This window comes from Schistocerca piceifrons, chromosome 1 (assembly GCF_021461385.2).
Source record: "Schistocerca piceifrons isolate TAMUIC-IGC-003096 chromosome 1, iqSchPice1.1, whole genome shotgun sequence".
Lineage (NCBI taxonomy): Eukaryota > Metazoa > Arthropoda > Insecta > Orthoptera > Acrididae > Schistocerca > Schistocerca piceifrons.
Window position 1 is genome coordinate 408,335,533 of NC_060138.1, and position 22,286 is coordinate 408,357,818.

The window sequence follows — 22,286 nt, forward strand, 5'->3', positions numbered from 1 at the left end:
TTGACAGGTACTGTTTATGTGTAATGAAAATACTCATTATTAATATATGTCTGACTCCATTTTCTGGGAAGGTGCGGCAAGTACTGTGCTCTGCACTCTTAATGAACAAGGCTTGAACAGCATTTGATGTTGCTGCCTTTACAGATAATTTTAGTCGTCCAGCTTTAGGTTGGTCTGTGACAGAGCCAGTTTCACAGAATTTCGCGTGAAGTTTCACCTTTATACTGTGGGTAATGGATGATCCATCTGGGTGGCACTGGTTGAACTACTCAGCAGTAATGTAGAGGACACTGCCCTCTACTGATATCAGGATGCTCTCAGTAGGGTTGGTGTGAGTTGATTCCATCAACTTTCACGTCACCTGTATGGAAGAAACATCTATCGTAACTCGAAAATGAATAAATGTGTGCTCAAGTAAGACACTATTGTTTTTCTTGTGTCATTCTTACCTGTTTTAAAATGTCATATGCCTCCTTTGTGTTATTGTCAGGTGCAGAATTTAAAAATGAATGTAAGAATTAACATTTTATTGTGTACTAGAGTAAAGCATTATGCTTATGCTACAGCAGAGATCCTGAGTCGCTGATAGGCACAACAAAACTTAAAGCTTTCAGCTAGTGGCCTTTGTCAACAATAGACACATATATGAGTGCCCGGACACACACACACACACACACACACACACACACACACACACACACACACACAAAACTGCAGTGTTAGGCAACTGTTATACTCCATCTTGTATTTTCCATTGTTTGATTTTTTGAATTATGCTTATCCTTACAACATACTAACTATGCACTATATGAAACGTAAACACACAAAAAGTAGCAATATCAACATATATACAAATGAACACATTTTTTTGACTACAATTAAATAATAGTCCTCTGCGTAAACTCCCAGTCGATATTTACTCAGATATTGAAACCCCCCCCCCCCCCCTCCACACAACAAAATGCTAGTTTCTCTCTCTCTCTCACCACTTCCAATTTTCTCTTTCAGCTTGTGTTTGTGTCTGTTGGAGCCTCCCGTCAGCAGAAAAAACGTGATACAGCAGGTGATATACCATCTGTACTGCCTCCTCCACCTCGTGAAAGCCTACCAACTTTGTTGTTACTGCAACAACCTTATTTTGAACAACTGTTCAGTCTCATGCAAACATTATCCAGCATGAAGACCCCTGTCAAAGGAGGGGTAAGTACACAGAGTCACATGAGATTTATATTGTTTTGTCTAATTAATTCTGTATGTGAAATAACAGTAAATTACCTTCTTTCAATGGATGCATTAGAATATAATAGATATTTGTGTTCCAGTACTTACTACAGTTGCAGTTTAAGTGAACCAGATAATCAAAAACTCTTTAAAATTTTGACAGAATATTTTTATTTATCATTCAGTATTCATATTGCATGGGAATCAGTTGAAGTTTTAATTTTCAGACATTGCAGCAGAAGAAAATAACAAGTTGAAACTGTTAACCTACAATGTTTACTACAGGCAGATAGAATATCTGTGAACTGTGACCTTTTATTTTAAAAGAAACTGAAATTGGCCTCATATAATTCGGTGACAGAGTTAAAATATCTCCCCTTTAAATCATTCCACCAAAATGTCATTACGCTTCTTCCACCAAGAGACTGAGGAAGATGGTGTAGTGAAGCCTTTGGGTTGTACTCGGGAGAAGCAGGTTTGACCTATCTATCGCAGGAACCCTGATTTTATTTTACTGTAATCACTTTAGACAAATACTGGGTTGGCCAACAAAGCCTTGGCAGATATCACTGTCCACATCATCCCAACCAGAGCTTTTATTTCTTCTGTAAAACTTTAATAACAAGAAGAGGTTTAATTTTAGTTTTGGATTTTCCTTCCAGCAAGACGTTGGCATTAATTCCCCCTCCTTTGCTACACCAAGGAGCACTAATTCTTCATTTGTTTTAAGATTAACAGAGAAGTGAGTAGAGGAAGATATACAATGGGAAAAATAGAAAGAAAGGAAGAAACCAGACTACTACTGCTACTTTTGATTTAGGGACAATAAATTGTAGAACTATAGTATTGAAAGTAGGTTAGTGGGTTTGGAAGAGGAGTTTAGGATGCTCGCAGGGGACATAACAGGATTATCAGCCGTGCAGCGAAATAACAAAGAACAGATAGAATTAAAATCAGGACATGTTTTACTATAGTGCAGCAGAATCAAAAAGTAGACATTCTTGTGAACAAGAAAATTAAAAACAGCAATACAATTACCTCCCGTCACTGTTTTCTGTTTTGAAGTATAGTTTTAACCGCCACTGGACAGATGCACCTGCCATGGTTTCACCAGAAGTCCTTCTGATGTCAGTTTTTTGGGTTCTTGTAGAGCTTTCACAGTTGGCGTAATAGTCATGGAGCACATGAAGTCTTCACTGTGCATTTACTGTGGAGGAAGTTCCTACTTTATGCCATTACCCCTTTTCACATGACTTCAAAGAGTTGGACTTAATGAAGACTAACACATTAGTTTTTAGTGCTGATGTAATTATTTGGGGCTAAATAGAAATGGAATTACAAACCAAACTAGAGGTATGAGGACTTCATGAAAATGGGTCTTAAAAAGTCAGTAGAACCAGTTAACTTGGTTATGTAAGTCATGTAGAAACTCTCCAACAGCCCATTTAATAATTGGAGATGAGGAGATAGGAGCCCCACACCAGGTCTCTGTGCTGAGGCTGGGGAAATGCCACTCACCATCCGGTGGCAACTCCTTGTGGGCTGTCATGCATGCAAGTTTGTACCTGCTCCTAATTTACCAGTGTACCATACCATTGCTCATCCAGTTATACAATGCCTTTTCTCCAGTCGTCCACGAGCAACAAGGCCATTTGGAATCCGGAGGAGCATGTGCTGGATGCTGAAGTCCCTTGGTGTGGTGCAGACACCCCCCCCAAATCAAACGTTTTAACCGACTGCCACCCTGTTTACTGCAGAGGCCCAAAGTAATTTCAGATTTACTGCAGTGTAAGAGAGGCTGCAGTCCTGCATATGTTTTAATACGTTATTTTAGCTGAGCATTACAACTATGTAGCTGTATTTGTTGGTGGGTGTAAACAGGGGCTCCATTGATTGTCCTGTTGTTTTCCCTGATCATGTCCTCAGGATTTGGTTCCCTCAAGAGTTTACTGTCTTCAAAGCGGAATTATACACTATCTTGCAGACACTGGAGCTGATGAGATGCATTGTGAGTGTTAAATTCCTCGTTTGTTCTGATCCTTAAGTGCCCTTGATTCTTTACATCACATGGACCCAGCAGATAAAGTAGTCCAGAATATCCAGGATGTCCTTCTCTACATATAAACGCTGCAGAAGAAGGTGGTTTTTTTTTCTTTTTTTTTTTCTGGGTGCCTGTGCACTTAGTATTAAAGAGCGTGAAAGGACCGGTGTAGCAGCCAAGGAGGCATATTGTGATCCTTGGATACTCCAGCATGCCGTCTCCGTACATGCTATCCTCTCAATGTTGAGGTACAGAATCTTTCGTCAATGGGAAGAAGAGTGGCTGGAAGTGACAGAAATAAGCTGTGTCTAGTAAAGTCATGAATTCAACAATGCGGCTGTGGTGTATTTCCTCCCAGCCTCACAGACAGGTTGAGATCTGTTTTATTTGTCTCTGTATAGGACACAGCCCTATGACACATGGCTTCTTGCTCCAGTGAGAGGACCCTACCATGTGTGATACTTGTGGTATGCCACATTTCGGTGAACTATATTTTGTATTCAGGCTAGAGGTCAGCAGCTATTTTGTCAACTGATGTACCTTCTGTTTTAAATGACAGTGACATGAATGTGAGTAAGTATTTTTGAGCTTTATGCCATGTCCAGCTTGTTCCCTAAAATGTTATGACAATGTTTTCGATGTGTTATTGGGGTGGCTAGCTCATCCACAGTTTTTGTTAGCTAGCTGTGCATATTCCTGTGAATCTATTTTAGCTTTCCTCTTGTCTTGTGTTTTAAATGGCAGTTTTGGTACATGTGACCAATTTTTATACATGACGGGAGAGAGTGAGTGTGATTTTATCTATCATTGCTTTTTATTTCTTTTATCGCATTTTCTACCTTTTAACCCCCTTTGTTTCTACTAATTATGTAAGGGTGCTGATAACCTCATTGTTGAGTGCCCCTCTTACGCACATGCACATGCATCTACTAAGAGATCAAAAGGGGGTGAGTATGAGTATAATATTGTGGACTGCATGCTTTACGAATTGAGGCACCACTGTTATATCAGTTATAAGAGGCTTCCTTCATTCCTGTTGTAGTTCTGCAAGTATGAAGAGTCTGAGAACTGTGGTCATGCGGTCACTTCATACTCCGCAACTCGTTCTCTCTTACTGCTCTTACTGAAGTATGAAGGAGTGTAAGGTCAGTTGTGACTTATTGTCAGTACAAAACCACTGACAAGGCGAAACAATGGTTGTCAGGATCAGATGGCCTTTAATGAAGATGCGTTTTGTGAGACTGTGTAAGGTGTAAGTCAAAATTTGGTGATACAGTGTACACAATTACAAATGTGTTCCATTAGAAGAGGAGTGATGTCTAGAACAAGTTTCATGCTATAGTCCATATTTCACATGAAAAACAGACAAATTTTGTCATATTCAAACAATAAGGTTGTATTCTTGTTTGTTCCATGTCCTCCATCAGATAATATATGTACTTCATATACTAACAAAGAGATAGAGGGGCTGGCCAGTACTTACCTCAGCTCAGTGCAGCCGATAGATATCTATCGGCTGTACTGAACTGAGGTAAGTACTGGCCAGCCCCTCTATCTATTTGTTGGTATTTGTTTCACATCTTTATATGAGATTTTCCATTAATAAATATATGTACTTCATCATACAAAAACTGGCCATGGAGAAACACCCCTCTTATATCCCTGTGACCGAAAAGCGTGCTATTTCTGTTTCTTTGGACATGGCAACTTGTCTTTATGGGTTAATAGTGAGTTGGGTAGCTTATCATTCATTTCTGTTAACTTTTTTCAAGACCGTTATAAATTTATTTTAATGATTAATCACCATTAAGAGATTGCACTTCATCCTCACATCATGTTGTCTGGAACTTTCATCACAGACTCGGTAACATCTCGAAAGTGGCTCAACTCTTGCCCAGTCTTTCCTTCTCATCCCATCGGGTAAGTCTCCCCTGACCTGGAGTACTGGGTAACTTTATTGAGCTCTACCCCTGTTTCTAAACCTCTCCAGTCCTTTTCCTTCACCCCTCTTCATTCCTCTTCAACCCTTCTGGTGGCAGAAAAAGGAGCCACTGGCTCTGAAAGCTTGCATATGTAATACCTATTTTAATATGTGTGTTCTGCCGCCACTGCTTGATGTATAGATATTTTATGTGTCCAACTGCACTATATTTTCAAAAATTGATTATTTTTGTTGATGTAACATAATTGTTAGGCTTTCTCTTAACATAAAATAAGTATTAAAATAAATTTAAAGCCACCTTCGAAAAAGTTATATATAGTGTGTGTATGTGTGTATAAGCAGAACAGAATTCACTGTTAACCGATCAGTCATTATATTTGTATATAATAATCTCTATGCCCAGTTGTTGCTTATGTTATTTAGGTCGGACATTTTCCTACCTTGCAACATTTCAAAATGGCTATAAAGCTGAAATCATGATTATCTTAAATAAATGAATAGTAATCTACAGTCTAGTTGTGGAAATTTCTGTAAAAGAGGTCGCATGTGTAACTGGAATGGCACGAGTCCACGGTTATACTTGAAAACTCGTGTACTTGCTCTCCTTTCTGAACAAGTCGAGTCCACTTGCACTGTTAAAGATTAAAGCTAGTGCACAGATCTCATTTGTGTCCTCGAACCCCCCCTCCCCGCACACACACACACACACACACACACACACACACACACACACACACACAAAGATTAAAGCTAGTGCACAGATCTCATTTGTGTCCTCGAACCCCCCCTCCACACACACACACACACACACACACACACACACACACACACACACACACAACAGAGTGGATTGGTCCTCCATTTTGAAAATAGAACACTGTAACTTCTTAATTCTATGATGCAGTACTTAGGGATACTTTGGGGTGAAACATTTGATCATTGAAGAAACTCGACCGTGTAAATGAATTTCCAGTTTCCCAGATTCCATTCAGTTGGCATACTTATCTCATCATGCCTGTTGTTACTGAGGAAATGTGTTTTCAGTACTGTACAATGAGAATGAACCTATAGGAATACCATGTAAATCAAACAAGGTGTAAATGCCACGTAACCAGAACATCGGGAGCTCCACGAAGCTGTTCGTGGATGATATCTATAGGGAGGCTGCAATGCCAGAAAACTTAGTGAAATGCTGGAAGAATTGCCGATTACCTATCTTCAAGAGATACATAACTAGCAACAACAATGTGAAGTGACTGCACACTTTTGCATTTGTGTGAAAAACCAACATTGAGTCAGTTAAATGGTTTTGTTTCTGTAGCGGCTATTTTAAGACCAGCTTGCATAAAACATATGTCGCACATGCTCACTAATGTATAAACTAGATGAGCAGCATGCTTTGGACCAAATAAGAACAGTCTCCAGGTAACAAAACTGAAATTCCTCCATTTTTGGCTACAGGAAGCAAAAATAAGTAAAATGAAAAATGTGAGAGAATAGTTACGGTTGTGGAGGAGCCTATTGGAGACCTTCGAACTGAAGCTGTTGAATTGTATATTTTTAAAGGGTCTTAAGTCAACCAACATACATTTGTGAGAAATTGAGAAAAACCATTTAAATTGCCTAATAATTTTATATACACATCTTTATTGGCATTGCTATGTTATATGATGCCAATGTGGTTGTCTGAAAACCGATTGAATTTTTAATGTTACAGTTTGGAAATGTAATTAATCACTGAAAGCTGGAAACTGGTGCTCCACGCTCCCTGTCCCCCTTTAGTTACATGCAAAAGATACTGAAAATGCACTCTCCTTTTTTCACGTAAATCTGATGTTGATTATATACAAATAACCTGTACAGTTCTCCATTTTAGAATACTAAAGACTCATTCTGCAAGAATAATTAGTGTTGGCCAATCCATTCACTTATTGCCTTGGGCATCTTTCTTTGCAGGCGACTTCAATATTTCTTCATAGAAAGAGAGGTGTTTGTCAGGCAGGTAATGTTGAAGTTTTTCCAAGTTGTTGATTGTATTGGACTTAATTGGAGCCTTACTAAATGGAGATGCTAATTTTTCTGGCGCAGGCAGTGGACCACATTTTAGGCCCAGAAGAAAACTGTGACTAATCAGTCCATTGATAATTGTCGAACCTGTAATACAACCCTTTCTTGTGTTATCAGAAACAAAAAGAGCTGGTACAGAATAAATGTCAGCTTCCCTCATGTTCCAGTGCATTGAGTTTCTTCAGAAATTATTGTCGTCCCGTAATACATGTGCCACCATGTCTCGAACGTAGTATTTCAGTAGCAGCAACTGCTGTAACAAGAAATTTAGCTGGTTTCAAACTTGTAGGTATCACTAATGTGACATCATGCACAGCAAACGATCTGTACTGTTTTTTTAGTTTCATTTTTATAATGCTGAATTTTTGTCACAGGATCAAAGACTGGTGTCCTCTCAGTGGAAAGTAATGTTGAATTTAGTTAAATCTCCCAGAATCAGTTAGTTATAACAGAAATCTGCTGGGAGTGTGATTTGTATTCCGAGCTGAACTGTCATTTGAGAAGATTGATGCATCTTTGCTTTTAAATGGCATGAGCTGTTGTCTGATGCCCCTATCAAAATTACGTTGTTTTTCAGAATCTTGTAGAATGTACACAAACTGACAACAGACTGATACCATATTAATGTCAGTGTGTGCAGTCAACTATGTAGTATCTGAAGCAATAGAAATCTCAAAATCACAAAATTCCGGACTGATACCCTTTTAAAAATATATGATTCAGTTACAGTAAAACAGATGTATGAAGAGGGTGTCTCCCTCCTGGAACTATCAGACTTACTTGCGTTGAAATGTTAGAGAGCAGAGATGAAGACCTTGTAATGATTTGGGAATTGCTTCCTCGGGACCTTAAATTTTGAGATATCATCTAGCGTCAGTAATGAACAATGGCAATGTGAGGATAAGAGAAGTTGTAGGAGACTCACCTACTACCATACAAGGCTTTCTGAAGTGGATATATGATGATGATTACAGTAATGGTTTCTCAGATGGAATAGCAAGACAAATTTTAAAAATAAATGAAACAGTATTGCATGGAAAGCAGTTCATTGTATTTAACAATGTGCTCATATTGTGATGATTATGTAGAAGAATTACAGGGACTGATTATTTACAAAAAGCCTAACGAAAAGATGATGATTGGGGATTTAATGGAAACATAGGTCAAACATTTCAAAAATGATCATTCAGTGAGAAATTTTGGTTATGAAAGCAGAAATGACAGAGCTCATACATTAGTAAAATTTGCAAAGAACAAGGGTTGTCATTAATGCATTCTTCCAGAAGAAAGACAAAATGGAAAAAGTACTTAACAAAACAAAACTAAAATAAAATAAAATAAAAATTGATTACACTGAGTCAAACAATAAAGGAATTGTATGAAATATGATGGTCGTGAACCAATTTCAAATCAAAAGTGCTTATTGTCTCCTGAGAGGCAGCATAAAAATAGATAAGAGCAGTGCTATTACGGTATATTGATAATTTTTACTTATGGACCGTCTGACAGCAACTGAATAAAACACAATTTTAGTGCCATACGCGTTTCGCCTTTATTTTCTGCAAGGCATCTCAGACGGTCCATAAGTAAAAATTATCAATATACCGTAATATTACACGCAACTCAGGAAGACAGGACTATAAAAGTTGAAGATGTCAAGAGCAGTGCTGTTTTTCTGGGGGAATGCTGGGGGATGTGTACCCCTAAACTTTTTCATCGACAAAGTAATTTTTTACGATGTTGAGAACTTGGAAGAGTGCCAAAGATTTATTTCACGGACGTAAATTTTTTATTTCATTTTTTTGTGTTGATAATTGCAATACGAATGATATCCGTGCAGTTTTTGGTGGGAAAAGTGATGTCATTGACTGTTTCAAGTATTTCGATGCTGTGGCAACCGTTCTCGACAACTGAATCGTTGGCAGCCAGTTTGACAAGCATGTAGTGCCCTCGCCCGCTAATAGTGGGTGATGGTAGTGCTAAACGGATATGCATATGCTCAAACGCCAAGCTACCGATAGATGTCTCTACGGTCCCGCAACCATGATGATGTTGACGACATCATGGCTAAAAGCAGACGGGTGGTATCCCATGCTTCAGTTATAAGTAATTTTCGCTGCATTATATCCAATGTTGGAGTACCCTCGAACTTTCTTTTAGAAAAAAAGGCACTGGATAAGAGAGTATTGGTCGAGGGGGCAAAATTAGACATCTTAAAAATGAAAGTTATACATACATAGGACCAAAGGAACACTTATCTAACAAAGGTGTTACGACAAAAAGCAAAGAAGTATTGCAAATCTAAAATGAAATAGGGTAGCTATTGATGAGTAGCTGAGTATTTTCTTCAAGCGGTAATAAGAATGTGATAGTTTTGTTTAATTCAGCATAATCTGTTTGGAAATGTCATCAAGAGCAGAAATTGTTGAAAACCGTAGAAGTACCTGGAAGATAAAACTGAAACTGCTGTTAGATGGAGAGCACATTTCATTTCGCATCAGTTCGAAACCAGCAGCAGAGAGAAAAATGTGAAAGCATTAAAAATTGCTTTAAATGTTTGCATAGTTAAAGTGATGAATCCCCATCAGGGGCTCAGCATTCATTTTCTGAGTACAGACTTGGCAACCCCGGGGTTATTGAGCTTCAAGTTGGCAGAGGGTAGTGTTGAAAAGCTTTCACCATTCTATATCCAAAAGAACTGAGAGGAAATCTATGGCTCTTTAAAATCAGTCGAATGCTTCTGAAATGGAACATTGCCAATGAAATCTTCTCGGACTTCCATCCGCGGATTATCGATGCAGCTAACCGGATGGAAGCCCGAGAAGATTTCATCAGCAGTATACACTGGGAAAGCCTACATTCACATAAAAATGGACTAGTGTTAGTGGAAACTTCTAATTCGCAGCAAGCAGTTAATGTGCAAAAAGCTAGATGTCTTGGAAAGTATGCAGTAGCAACAGAATTGTACAATACCTTGAACTACAGCTACATTATTGTGACTTCCAGAGAAGTTGTCATTCCCAGAGAAGAATTGAAAAATGAATGGGCCCAAGAAGGCATTGTTGATGTGCAAACTATAATGAAAATAGTGGATGGCAAGCTAATGAAATCAGACTCATTTATACTTACACTCAACAACACAAAACTTCCAGAGCATATCAAGGCAGATTTTCTTTACCTCAGAAAGTGGCATTATTTCCCAAATCCATTGCACTGTTGTAAGTGCGAGTGCTTTGGGCACAGGCATACTACTGTTGGATGTAAGAGGGAAGCCACTTGTGGCAAATGTGGGAAGGCTGCCCTTGAAGGAGTTGGTTGTTCATTTCCTGTGAAGTGTGTCAACTACTTTGGGGCTCATTGTGTCTGGAGCAGGCAGTGCAGTGTCTATCTTAAAGAAAGGAAGACACAGGAAATAAAAGTAACTAAACATCTCTCATATGGAGAGGTCAAAAATATCTATAAGCTCATGCAGCCCCTGACATTCGGTACCTCCTTTGCATCTGTTTGTAAACAGCCAGTCCCTAAAACCGATGCTTCTACACAAATGGGGGTTACCAGTGTCAGAACTAGTACCTGTATGTGCCAGTGTGCTTCTCCTGCTGCAGTTATTTCAAAGCCCATAGCTGCAATCAGAACTTCGGCCAAGGCTGTGGTTGTCACTGTTGCGGAGCTTCCTGCTCCTCCAAAGATTCTGTGTGGTCCACAGTCCAGTGCTAGTGCTGCTGCTACTGCTACTACTACTACTACTACTACCACCACCACCACCACCACCACCACCACCACAGCCATGGTTGTGGCCCAAAAACCCACTCAGGATAAAAATCCAAGACAAAGTGTCAACCTCTGTCAGAGACGGGAAGTCAACTGTCCGATGGTGTTGAACTATGTCCTCTCTGACGTATCTCTTGGTTCGTCATAAGAGCTAATGGACCTGGATGCCAGACTGGGGCAATCGTCCTGCCCCAAAGCTGAGCTGCCTTATGTGGTAGGCTCCCCTCCCAGGCAGAAAGACAGGGTGAAAGTGTGACCCGCAAGATAAATGGCTCCCATCCTCCAGTGGAACATTAATGGGTTCAGGACACATGTGGATGGACTGAAGCTCCTAGCATCCTGTGTGTGTGTGTTTGCAGGAAACACATTTTAAAGCACCTGATGCCCCTACCCTAAGGAGCTATACAGCTATCACAAGGATGACTTGACTGGGGAACGCGCACCATTCCTCTGCTGTCCCTCTGGCTACTGACCTGCAAGCAGTTGCAGTTGAAATCCACACACATCAGAGAATCACGTTCTGCTCACTGTATTTAACTTCGTCTAATGCAGTAGACTCTGAGGCTCTCACAGACCTTATGGAGCAACTCCACTGCCCATTTCTCCTTTTGGGAGACTGCAATGTTCATCATGTCTTGTGGGGCTCTACTCCCACTTGCTCTAGGGGTTGGGTTTTAGAGGGCCTTATGACTTGACAAGAGTTGTGCATCCTAAACACTGGTAATCCCACACATATCTGTGCTGCTACTTAGTCATTTCCAGTGATTGACTTACCTACATCTACATCCACATCCATACTCCGCAAGCCACCTGACGGTGTGTGGCGGAGGGTACCTTGAGTACCTCTATCAGTTCTCCCTTCTATTCCAGTCTCGTATTGTTCGAGGAAAGGAGGATTGTCAGTATGCTTCTGTGTGGGCTCTAATCTCTCTGATTTTATCCTCATGGTCTCTTCGCGAGATATACATAGGAGGGAGCAATATACTGCTTGAATCTTCGGTGAAGGTATGTTCTCGAAACTTTAACAAAAGCCCGTACCGAGCTACTGAGCGTCCCTCCTGCAGAGTCTTCCACTGGAGTTTATCCATCATCTCCGTAACGCTTTCGCGATTACTAAATGATCCTGTAACGAAGCGCGCTGCTCTCTGTTGGATCTTCTCTATCTCTTCTATCAACCCTATCTGGTACGGGCCCCACACTGCTGAGCAGTATTCAAGCAGTGGGCGAACAAGCGTACTGTAACCTACTTCCTTTGTTTTCGGATTGCATTTCCTTAGGATTCTTCCAATGAATCTCAGTCTGGCATCTGCTTTACCAACGACCAACTTTATATGATCATTCCATTTTAAATCACTCCTAATGCCTGCTCCCAGTTAATTTATGGAATTAACTGCTTCCAGTTGCTGACCTGCTATTTTGTAGCTAAATGATAAGGGATCTATCTTCTGTGTATTCGCAGCATATTACACTTGTCTACATTGAGATTCAATTGCCATTCCCTGCACCATGCGTCAATTCGCTGCAGATCCTCCTGCATTTCAGTACAGTTTTCCATTGTTACAACCTCTCGATGCACCACAGCATCATCTGCAAAAAACCTCAGTGAACTTCTGATGTCATCCACAAGGTCATTTATATATATATATTGTGAATAGCAACGGTCCTATGACACTCCCCCGCGGCACACCGGAAATCACTCTTACTCCGGAAGACTTCTCTCCATTGAGAATGACATGCTGCGTTCTGTTATCTAGGAACTCTTCAATCCAGTCACATAATTGGTCTGATAATCCATATGCTCTTACTTTGTTCATTAAACGACTGTGGGGAACTGTATCGAACGCCCTGTGGAAGTCAAGAAACACGGCATCTACCTGGGAACCCGTGACTATGGCCCTCTGAGTCTCGTGGACGAATAGCGCGAGCTGGGTTTCACACGACCGTCTTTCTCGAAACCCATGCTGATTCCTACAGAGTAGATTTCTAGTCTCCAGAAAAGTCATTATACTCGAACATAATACGTGTTCCAAAATTCTACAACTGATGGACCTTAGAGATATAGGTCTATAGTTCTGCACATCTGTTCAACGTCCCTTCGTGAAAACGCGGATGACCTGTGCCCTTTTCCAATCCTTTGGAACGCTACGCTCTTCTAGAGACCTTCGGTACGCCGCTGCAAGAAGGGGGGCAAGTTCCTTCGCATACTCTGTGTAAAATCGATCTGGTATCCCATCAGGTCCAGCAGCCTTTCCTCTTTTGAGCGATTTTAATTGTTTTTCTATCGCTCTGTCATCTATTTCGATATCTACCATTTTGTCATCTGTGCGACAATCTAGAGAAGGAACTACAGTGCAGTCTTCCTCTGTGAAACAGCTTTGGAAAAAGACATTTAGTATTTCGGCCTTTAGTCTGTCATCCTCTGTTTCAGTACCATTTTGGTCACAGTGTGTCTGAGCATTTTGTTTTGATCCACCTACCGCTTTGACATAAGACCAAAATTTCTTAGGATTTTCTGTCAAGCCAGTACATAGAACTTTACTTTCGAATTCATTGAACGCCTCTTGCATAGCCCTCCTCACACTACATTTCGCTTCGCGTAATTTTTGTTTGTCTGCAAAGCTTTGGCTATGTTTATGTTTGCTATGAAGTTCCCTTTGCTTCCGCAGCAGTTTCCTAAATCAGTTGTTGTACCACGGTAGCTCTTTTCCATCTCTTACGATCTTGCTTGGCACATACTCATCTAACACATATTGTACGATGGTTTTGAACTTTGTCCACTGATCCTCAACACCATCTGTACGTGAGACAAAACTTTTGTGTTGAGCCGTCAGGTACTCTGTAATCTGATTTTTGTCACTTTTGCTAGACAGAAAAATCTTCCTACCTTTTTTAATATTTCTATTTACGGCTGAAATCATCGATGCAGTAACTGCTTTATGTCGCTGATTCCCTGTTCTGCGTTAACTGTTTCAAATAGTTCGGGTCTGTTTGTCACCAGAAGGTCTAATATGTTATCGCCACAAGTCGGTTCTCTGTTTAACTGCTCAAGGTAGTTTTCAGATAAAGCACTTAAAAAAATTTCACTGGATTCTTTGTCCCTGCCACCCGTTATGAACGTTTGAGTCTCCCAGTCTATATCCGGCAAATTAAAATCTCCACCCAGAACTATAACATGGTTGGGAAATCTATTCGAAATATTTTCCAAATTATCCTTCAGGTGCTCAGCCACAGCAGCTGCTGAGCCAAGGGGCCTATAGAGACATCCAATTACCATGTTTGAGCCTGCTTTAACCGTGACCTTCACCCAAATTATTTCACATTTCGGATCTCCATCAATTTCCTTCGATACTATTGCACTTCTTATCGCTATAAACACGCCTCCCCCTTCACTGTCCAGCCTGTTTACGTCTGGTTTCAGCCAACTTTCTGTCCCTAGTACTATATGGGCATTGTGACCGTTTATTAATGAGAGCAGGTCTGGGATCTTTCTATAGACGCTCCTGCAGTTTACTGTTAGCACATTAATATTGTTATTCCCTGTTGCATTTTGCCTACTCCTACCTTGCCGCGTCTCAGGAGGCGTCTTGTCGGACCTAGGGAGGGAATTCTCCAACCTAAAAAACCCACATGTGCACTCCACACATACTCCGCTACCCTTGTAGCCGCTTCCGGCGTGTAGTGCACACCTGACCTATTCAGGGGGACCCTACATTTCTCCACCCGATAGCGGAGGTCGAGAAATTTGCACCCCAGATCTCTGCAGAATCGTCTGAGCCTCTGGTTGAAGCCTTCTACTCAGCTCCAAACCAGAGGACTGCGATCGGTTCTGGGAACGATACTCAGATTCCAACCCACAAGCGAGGCTTTCCGCCTTCACCATTTCCGCCAACCGCCTGTACGAACTGAGGATGACCTCTGAACCCAGATGGCAGGAGTCATTGGTGCCGACATGAGCAACAATCTGCAGTCGGGTGCACCCAGGGCTCTCTATCGCCGCCGGCAGGGCCTCCTCCACATCTCGGATGAGACCCCCCGGAAAGCAGACAGAGTGAACACTGGCCTTCTTCCCCGACCTTTCCACTATTTCCCTAAGTGGCTCCATCACCCGGCTAACGTTGGAGCTCCCAATAACTAATAAACCCCTCCCCCCTTGTGCCTGCTTGGACCTTGCTGAAGGAGCGGCCACATGTCCACTCACAGGCAGAGCGGGCGATGCCACACGGCCAGCCTCCACATTGACCCTCCGCTTCGTGCACCACGAACGCCGCTGAACCTGCCACTCCCCTTTGGGAGAGGGTGGCCTAACCGCACCCGGTACCCACGAAGATGTCTTGACAGCAGGGACAGTGGGTGAAGCATGTAACACCTGGGGTGTACCATGCGACGCACCAGACTCCCCACTGCCGCTACACTCCGAGGCAGCAGCCTGAAGACGGCTGACCGAGGCCATCAACACATTCAGCTGTTCGCGAGCAGTGGCCAGCTCCTCCTGCGTGCGTACACAGCAGTCACACATCCTATCCATCCTAAGAAATCAATTTACTGTAGAGAGTTAATCAACTTTTAACTAGACTGCTAATTCACTAAAGGCGGTTGATTGTTGACCAAACTGATTGTTGACTAATCTGCCCTCTAGCCCCTGCACACTCTGTTCGGTGGGAATTCATAGATGGCTTTCATTTCAGTGACCACTTCCCACTCTGCATTAACCTACTGGGTGGAGGATTGCTTCAACAGAACCATAGAAATGGATGGTCAGCAGGGCTAACTGGACACTGGCTGTGTTCAAACACTATGACAGTGTCCAGGAATGGGTGGAACACATCATGCGAGTGATCCATCATGCCACTGACTTAACCATCCTAAAGTCTTCAGCTCATCTTAGGAGGTGACCTGTACCTTGGTGGACTGATGAGTGCCGTTCAGCCATTCAGGATAGGGGTGCAGCTCTTCGATGTCTTAAATGCCGCCCAACTGCAGACACCCTTACAGTCTTTCCAGTATTGAGAGCCAAGGCATGATAAGTAATTAAGGAGAGCAAGAAAAGATCATGCCAAGTGTTCCTGGACCTTATCAACCATACCACTTGTTCTACGAAAGTAGAGGATTTCTGGTAAAAGCAGTCATTTACCAATAGCAACAGTGTTGAAACAGGGGTGTCTCCAAACAACACCCAGAGACGTTGCTCAGATGCTGGCAGAGCATTTTGCTAAAACTACTGCTCATTCCAGCCAGGATCTGATTTTTTGCCACTACGGTGCAACTGTAGAGATGGCCAACAATTCCTACAACTCGCCTTTCTCCATGTGGGAACTGGAATCAGCCCTGTGTAAGACATATGCCACTGCACCTGCTCACTACCAAATCGGTACTGCATGCTAAGACATTTGCCACCAGCGTTGCCAGAAATCCTCAACTGTTTTAATTGCATATGGCAGATAGGTCATTTCCCCAACTCGAGGTAAGAGGCAATTTTGATATGTCTCCTCAAACCATGAAAGAACTGCATATGTTCCAGTAGTTATCAGAGTATCACCTTAACAAGCAGTGTAGGAAAGACCCTGGAGTGAATCGTTAACCATTGTCTGGTCTGGTTGTTAGAGACCAGGCACCTCCTTAGCCGCTCTCAGTGTGGATTCCAGAGATTACAGTTCACTTTCGATGACCTAACCATGCTAGAGGTGGCCCTCTGTAGTCTGTCCAATGTAGACATCACTGTATTGGCATATTTTCTGATATCAGTAAGACATATGACACTATTTGGAGAGAGCGTCAGTGGGGCTTTTGTGACCATCTCCCCTCCTGTCTCAGCAGTTCTGTAGGATTTATAAATCATGGAGCGCAGCAACGCAGCAATCAGTCTTCTTCTTCTTCTTCTTCTTCTTCTCCTCCCTCCCTCCCGTCATTATCAATGCACTATTTTTTAATCATGATGCGTGTTAGTTACCTGTTATTTGGGTGTCAGTCGCAGTTCTTTGAATACTCAAGAACTGTGACTGACGCCCGACTAACAGGGAACTAACACGCATCAAGATTAAAAAATAGTGCATTGATAATGGCTAGGTACTAGCCGAAATCTGGATAATAAAATTTGCAAAAAAGAGAGAGAGAGATAGAGAGAGAGAGAGAGAGAGAGAGAGAGAGAGACTGACTGATTGCTGCACTCTGTAATTTATAAATCACATAACAGTCAGTGAGTGCACCCACTTTCCTAATGGAAGGTAACCTGATGAGTTCTGTAGGACTCACGTTGGTGACACATATCCTATCCTTTTCAGCAGTAGAATGGCATACCTCAGGGAAGTGTTTAAAGTGTTAACCTCTTTGCCATAAGCATAAACAGTGTCAGTCCATTGTAAGGAGCCCTGTACAGTGCTCTGTATTTGTAGGCGATTTTGCTGTTTTCCATTCCTCCTCCAGTATTGCAATAGGGAGCCATCAGTTGCAGCTCACATTGTGGAGGTTAGAGGAGTGGGCTGCAAAAGTGGGTTATCAGTTTTCTGAAGATAAGAGTGAGTGTGTGTGTGTGTGTGTGTGTAAAATTTTAATCGTTCGTATCACATGTGTAATTTGCTTGGCTTGCATATAAGGGACATAATTCTACATTTTAGAGACTCAGTGAGGTTTCTGGGCCTCATTTTTTACTCCAAATTGTCGTGGTTGCCACACCGGAGAGACCTGAATGTCAGAACTCTCAAGGCACTGAACATTATAAAGTGCCTTTCCCGCAGGTCTTGGGGAGCAGAGAGCGTGCATCTGCTCCAGTTTTATAGAGTTTTCATGCATTTATGGTTGGACTACAGATGTACGATGTATAAATCAGTGAGGCCTTCTTATTTGAAGATTATTGACGCTCTCCACCATGAGGGGATTCGGCTGGCCACGGGAGTTTACAGGACAAGTCCCATACCCAGTTTCTTTACTGAGTCCGGAGAACTGCCACTCACCATCCGGCGGTGGCTCCTCTTGGTGCATCAGGCATGTAAATTCCTCGCAGTTCCGATTTCACCCACTTACCATACTGTTGCTTGTCTGCCTCTGGAACACTTTTCTCCGACCCATCCATGAGCCACAGTACCATTTGGGATCCGCGTACAGTGTGTGCTGGAGTCACTCGGTGTGGAGCAAGTAAACCCCAAATCCAAGGTTGTAACTGTCTACCACTCCGGTTACTGCAGAGTCCCAGAGTAATTTTACATTTGGTGCAATACAGGAGAAACTGCATGCCTGCTTCTGTTTTTTGTGTGATATTTTCTGATATTTTATATGAGCACCACAACTATGTAGCTGTCTTTACAGATGGGTTGAAACAGGGGTCCTCAGTTGGTTGCTCTGTTTTTACCAGATCATATCCTGAAGGTTCAACTGCCTCAAGACTTTACTGTCTTTGAAGCAGAATTATATGCAATCTTGCTGCCACTGGAATAGATGGGACATTCTTCCAGTGCTAAATTTCTTGTCTATTGCAATTCTCTGAGTGACCTTCACTCTCTGAAATGTTTTTACCCAGCAGATAAAGTGATTCAGAATGTCCAAGATGTCCTCCTCCATGTACAATGACTGAGGAAGGTGGTGTCTTTCTGCTGGCTATCAGGGGACAAGGGTGTTGTGGGGAATAAAGGGGTGGATCTAGCAGCCAAAGAGGCGTGTCATGATTCTCAGTTATTTCAGTGTGCCATCCCCCTGAATGCTATAGCCTCTCTGTTTAGCTCCAGAGTTTTGTGGCTGCAGGAGGTTGAGTGGCTGATAGCGACAGACAGTACGCTCCATTTACTAAGACCCACAACATGGCTGTGGCATACGTAAGTCCAGCCACGTTGGCAGGATGTGGTCCTCCTTACTCGTCTTCGTGTAGGGCGCAGCCCTGTGACGCATGTCTTCTTGCTCAGGTGAGATGACACTCCAATGTGTGGTGCTTGTGGTGTACAGATCATTGTGTGCCACATTTTATTGGACTGTGTTTTATTTTCTGACCAATGGGCCACGGCAGATTTGGTGATGGATCTGAACTGTTTTAGGTACTGTTCAAACAAATATTCGGTTTTTAAAGTTTTGTGAATAGCCCAACATTTTTCTTAAGATTTTAGGGAGATGGTTTTAATATGTTCGTAGAGTGAGACTCGCCCATACTTTTTATTAGTAGTCAGCTAGTGACATTTGTCTTTGCCTTTCTTTTACCCCTCTGTGTGTTTTACCTGTTTTTAAATTTCATGTACAGCTACTTTTACTCTTCCTCTGTTGTTTCACTGCTTGTGAGATAGTAATTGTGTGATTAATTTGAGTACATGAATGTGGAACAATTTCTGGGATTTTAGCCACATTTGTTCATTTTAATGAGAGTAAGGGTGCTGATAAAGACGCCGTTGAGCATCCATAAGCTACACACACACACACACACACACACACACACACACACACACACACACACACACACACACACACGCGCGCGCGCGCGTGATGAATCAAAAACACACACAATTAATAATGAAAAATGTTGATCTTCCAGAGCTGATAAAACCATTAGGTGTTTGAAGATAGTATAGTCAATAGTTTTTTGTTACATGTGTTTATAGCCATGGGAAAATCAGTACAAAGGACATAATTATTTACTGATTGTATGTCCCAAATATGGAACAAATTATGTAGTTGTTGCACTTTCAAATGAAAGAAGACAGGAAAAACTGTATATCTATCAGCTGCTTCTCCATAATGTAGAAGATATTCTTAAAATTATATCCAACAACATAGAAAAAAACTAGGTTTTAATCAGGAAAATGAACAAGCAGACTATTTGTAGAATGGGAAAATTTTAGGATGTAACAGTAAGCACGAAACACCACTTTGCCTGTGAATCACTGATTTTGACAAGGTAATACAAATGTAAGAAGAATAAAGGTAACAATATTGTGAAAAGGAAAGTTGCTACTCACCATATAGTGGAGATGCTGAGTCGCAGATAGACACAACAAAAAGACTCACACAGTTACAGCTTTCAGCCATTAAGGCATTCATCAAGAATAGAGCGCACACACACACACACACACACACACACACACACACACACACACACACGCACACACGCAAATGCAACTCACACACACGACTGCAGACTCAGGCAACTGAATTGCATTCTCCCCCAGGGTTTCGATTACCTCTTGTTGTGCTCTGAAATGAGAACTTTCCTGCCCACTATCCTTACCACCCCTCCCACAATGGTACTCCTCTGTCCACTGAACCTACACAATATACTTATCCAACCTCACACATCCCATGTTCCCAACCCCTTACCTCATGGTTCATACCCCTGTAATAGACCTAGATGCAAGACTTGTCCCCTACATCCTCCCACCACTACCTACTCCAGTCCAGTCATGAACATCACCTATCCCATCAAAGGCAGGGCTGCCTGTGAAACCAATCATGTGATCTACAAGCTATGCTGCAAGCACTGTGCTGCATTCAACATGGGCATGACAACCAAGAAGCTGTCCGTCCACACGAATGGCCACCGACAAACTGTGTTAAAGAAACAAGTGGACCACCCTGTTGCTGAACACGCTGCCAAACAAGACATCCTTCATTTCAATGAGTGCTTCACAGCCTATGCCATATGGATCCTTCCCACCAACTCTGGCTTTTCTGGACTGCACAGGTGGGAACTTCCCCTGCAATACATCCTACATTCCCATAACCCTCCTGACCTCAACCTTCCATAGTCTCTGTCCTCACCCATCCAGCCCTTTCCCTGTTCCCATTCCAGCACTATGCAGCTGTCATTCCACCTTCACACCTAGTTCCCCCCTCCCCTCCCCCCTCCCGCACACACACACACACACACACACACACACACACACACCTACCTTTCCCCTGCCCACCGTGTAACCTGCAGCATTTCACTGTACACCACCTCCACCATATTATCTCTCCCCCTCTGCACCCTAGCCTCCTCCTTATCCCCACCCAGTCATCACTCCCATCATGCACTGGCACTGCAGCTCGCAGTGTGTGTGTGTGTGTGTGTGTGTGTGTGTGTGGGCTATTGTTGACGAAGGCCTGAATGGGCGAAAGCTTTAATTGTGAGAGTCTTTTGCTGTGCCTATCTGTGATTCAGCATCTCCACTAAATGATGATGAGTAGCTACTTTCCTTTTCATAATATTGTTACAATCCATCCTGGATTTTCCGTTGTCTGAAGAATAAAGGTGACAAAAACCAACAGCATCCAAATGATGCAGAAAAGTGGGATGAGATGGACCTGGAAAATAGGGAATGAATTACTGCATTGTGAGCTATTTATTGAATGATGCACGTGTGTGATGCTTTCGTACAAACATGGTTCTTACTTTTAGTGCCCCCACCATTCATACTAAAAGTTCCCATTGTTGCTTTTTTTTTAACATCTTACAAAACAATGGTGTTCAGACCCTATTAAAAATAAAATTAGTAAGTGCACCTGTTCCTGCCTTTGCCCCTCATTTCCCAATAAATTTTTTATATTTAACAGAGCTTTTATCATCTCCTTTATATGTTATAGTCATTTCTTACTGTCTCCCGTTCATCTTCTGTTTATGACAGTTATCTCATTTTGCACTGTTTTAACTGTCTTATTCAGTGCCTGCTCCAATTCCAGATGCCCTACCAGGTGAGGTGGTCCAATGGTAAGACACTGGACTTTCATTTTGTAGGATGTTAGTTAAAATCTGCATCCAGCCATCCAGATTTAGGTTTTCCATTATTTCTGTAATTATTTGAAAACAAATGCCAGGATGCTTCATATGAAAGGGAAAAGATCAATTTCCTTCCTTATCTACATCTACATCTATACTCCGCGAGCCACCTTACGGTGTGTGGCGGAGGGTACTTATTGTACCACTATCTGATCCCCCCTTCCCTGTTCCATTCACGAATTGTGCGTGGGAAGAACGACTGCTTGTAAGTCTCCGTATTTGCTCTAATTTCTCGGATCTTTTCGTTGTGATCATTACGCGAGATATATGTGGGCGGTAGTAATATGTTGCCCATCTCTTCCCAGAATGTGCTCTCTCGTAATTTCGATAATAAACCTCTCCGTATTGCGTAACGCCTTTCTTGAAGTGTCCGCCACTGGAGCTTGTTCAGCATCTCCGTAACGCTCTCGCGCTGACTAAATGTCCCCATGACGAATCGCGCTGCTTTTTGCTGGATCATGTCTATCTCTTCTATTAATCCAACCTGGTAAGGGTCCCATACTGATGAGCAATACTCA

At 42.1% G+C, this 22,286-nt stretch overlaps 1 protein-coding gene across 1 annotated transcript in view; it reads left to right on the plus strand.

Annotated features, from left to right (window-relative positions):
• The window catches only part of LOC124788817 (ubiquitin carboxyl-terminal hydrolase 34), a 518,595-nt gene that overhangs the window by 212,006 nt on the left and 284,303 nt on the right, over window positions 1–22,286 (plus strand). The window contains exon 21 of the mRNA XM_047256101.1: window positions 1,009–1,200. Within this exon, the coding sequence (XP_047112057.1) occupies window positions 1,009–1,200 (192 nt within the window). The remainder of the gene's footprint in view (window positions 1–1,008; window positions 1,201–22,286) is intronic.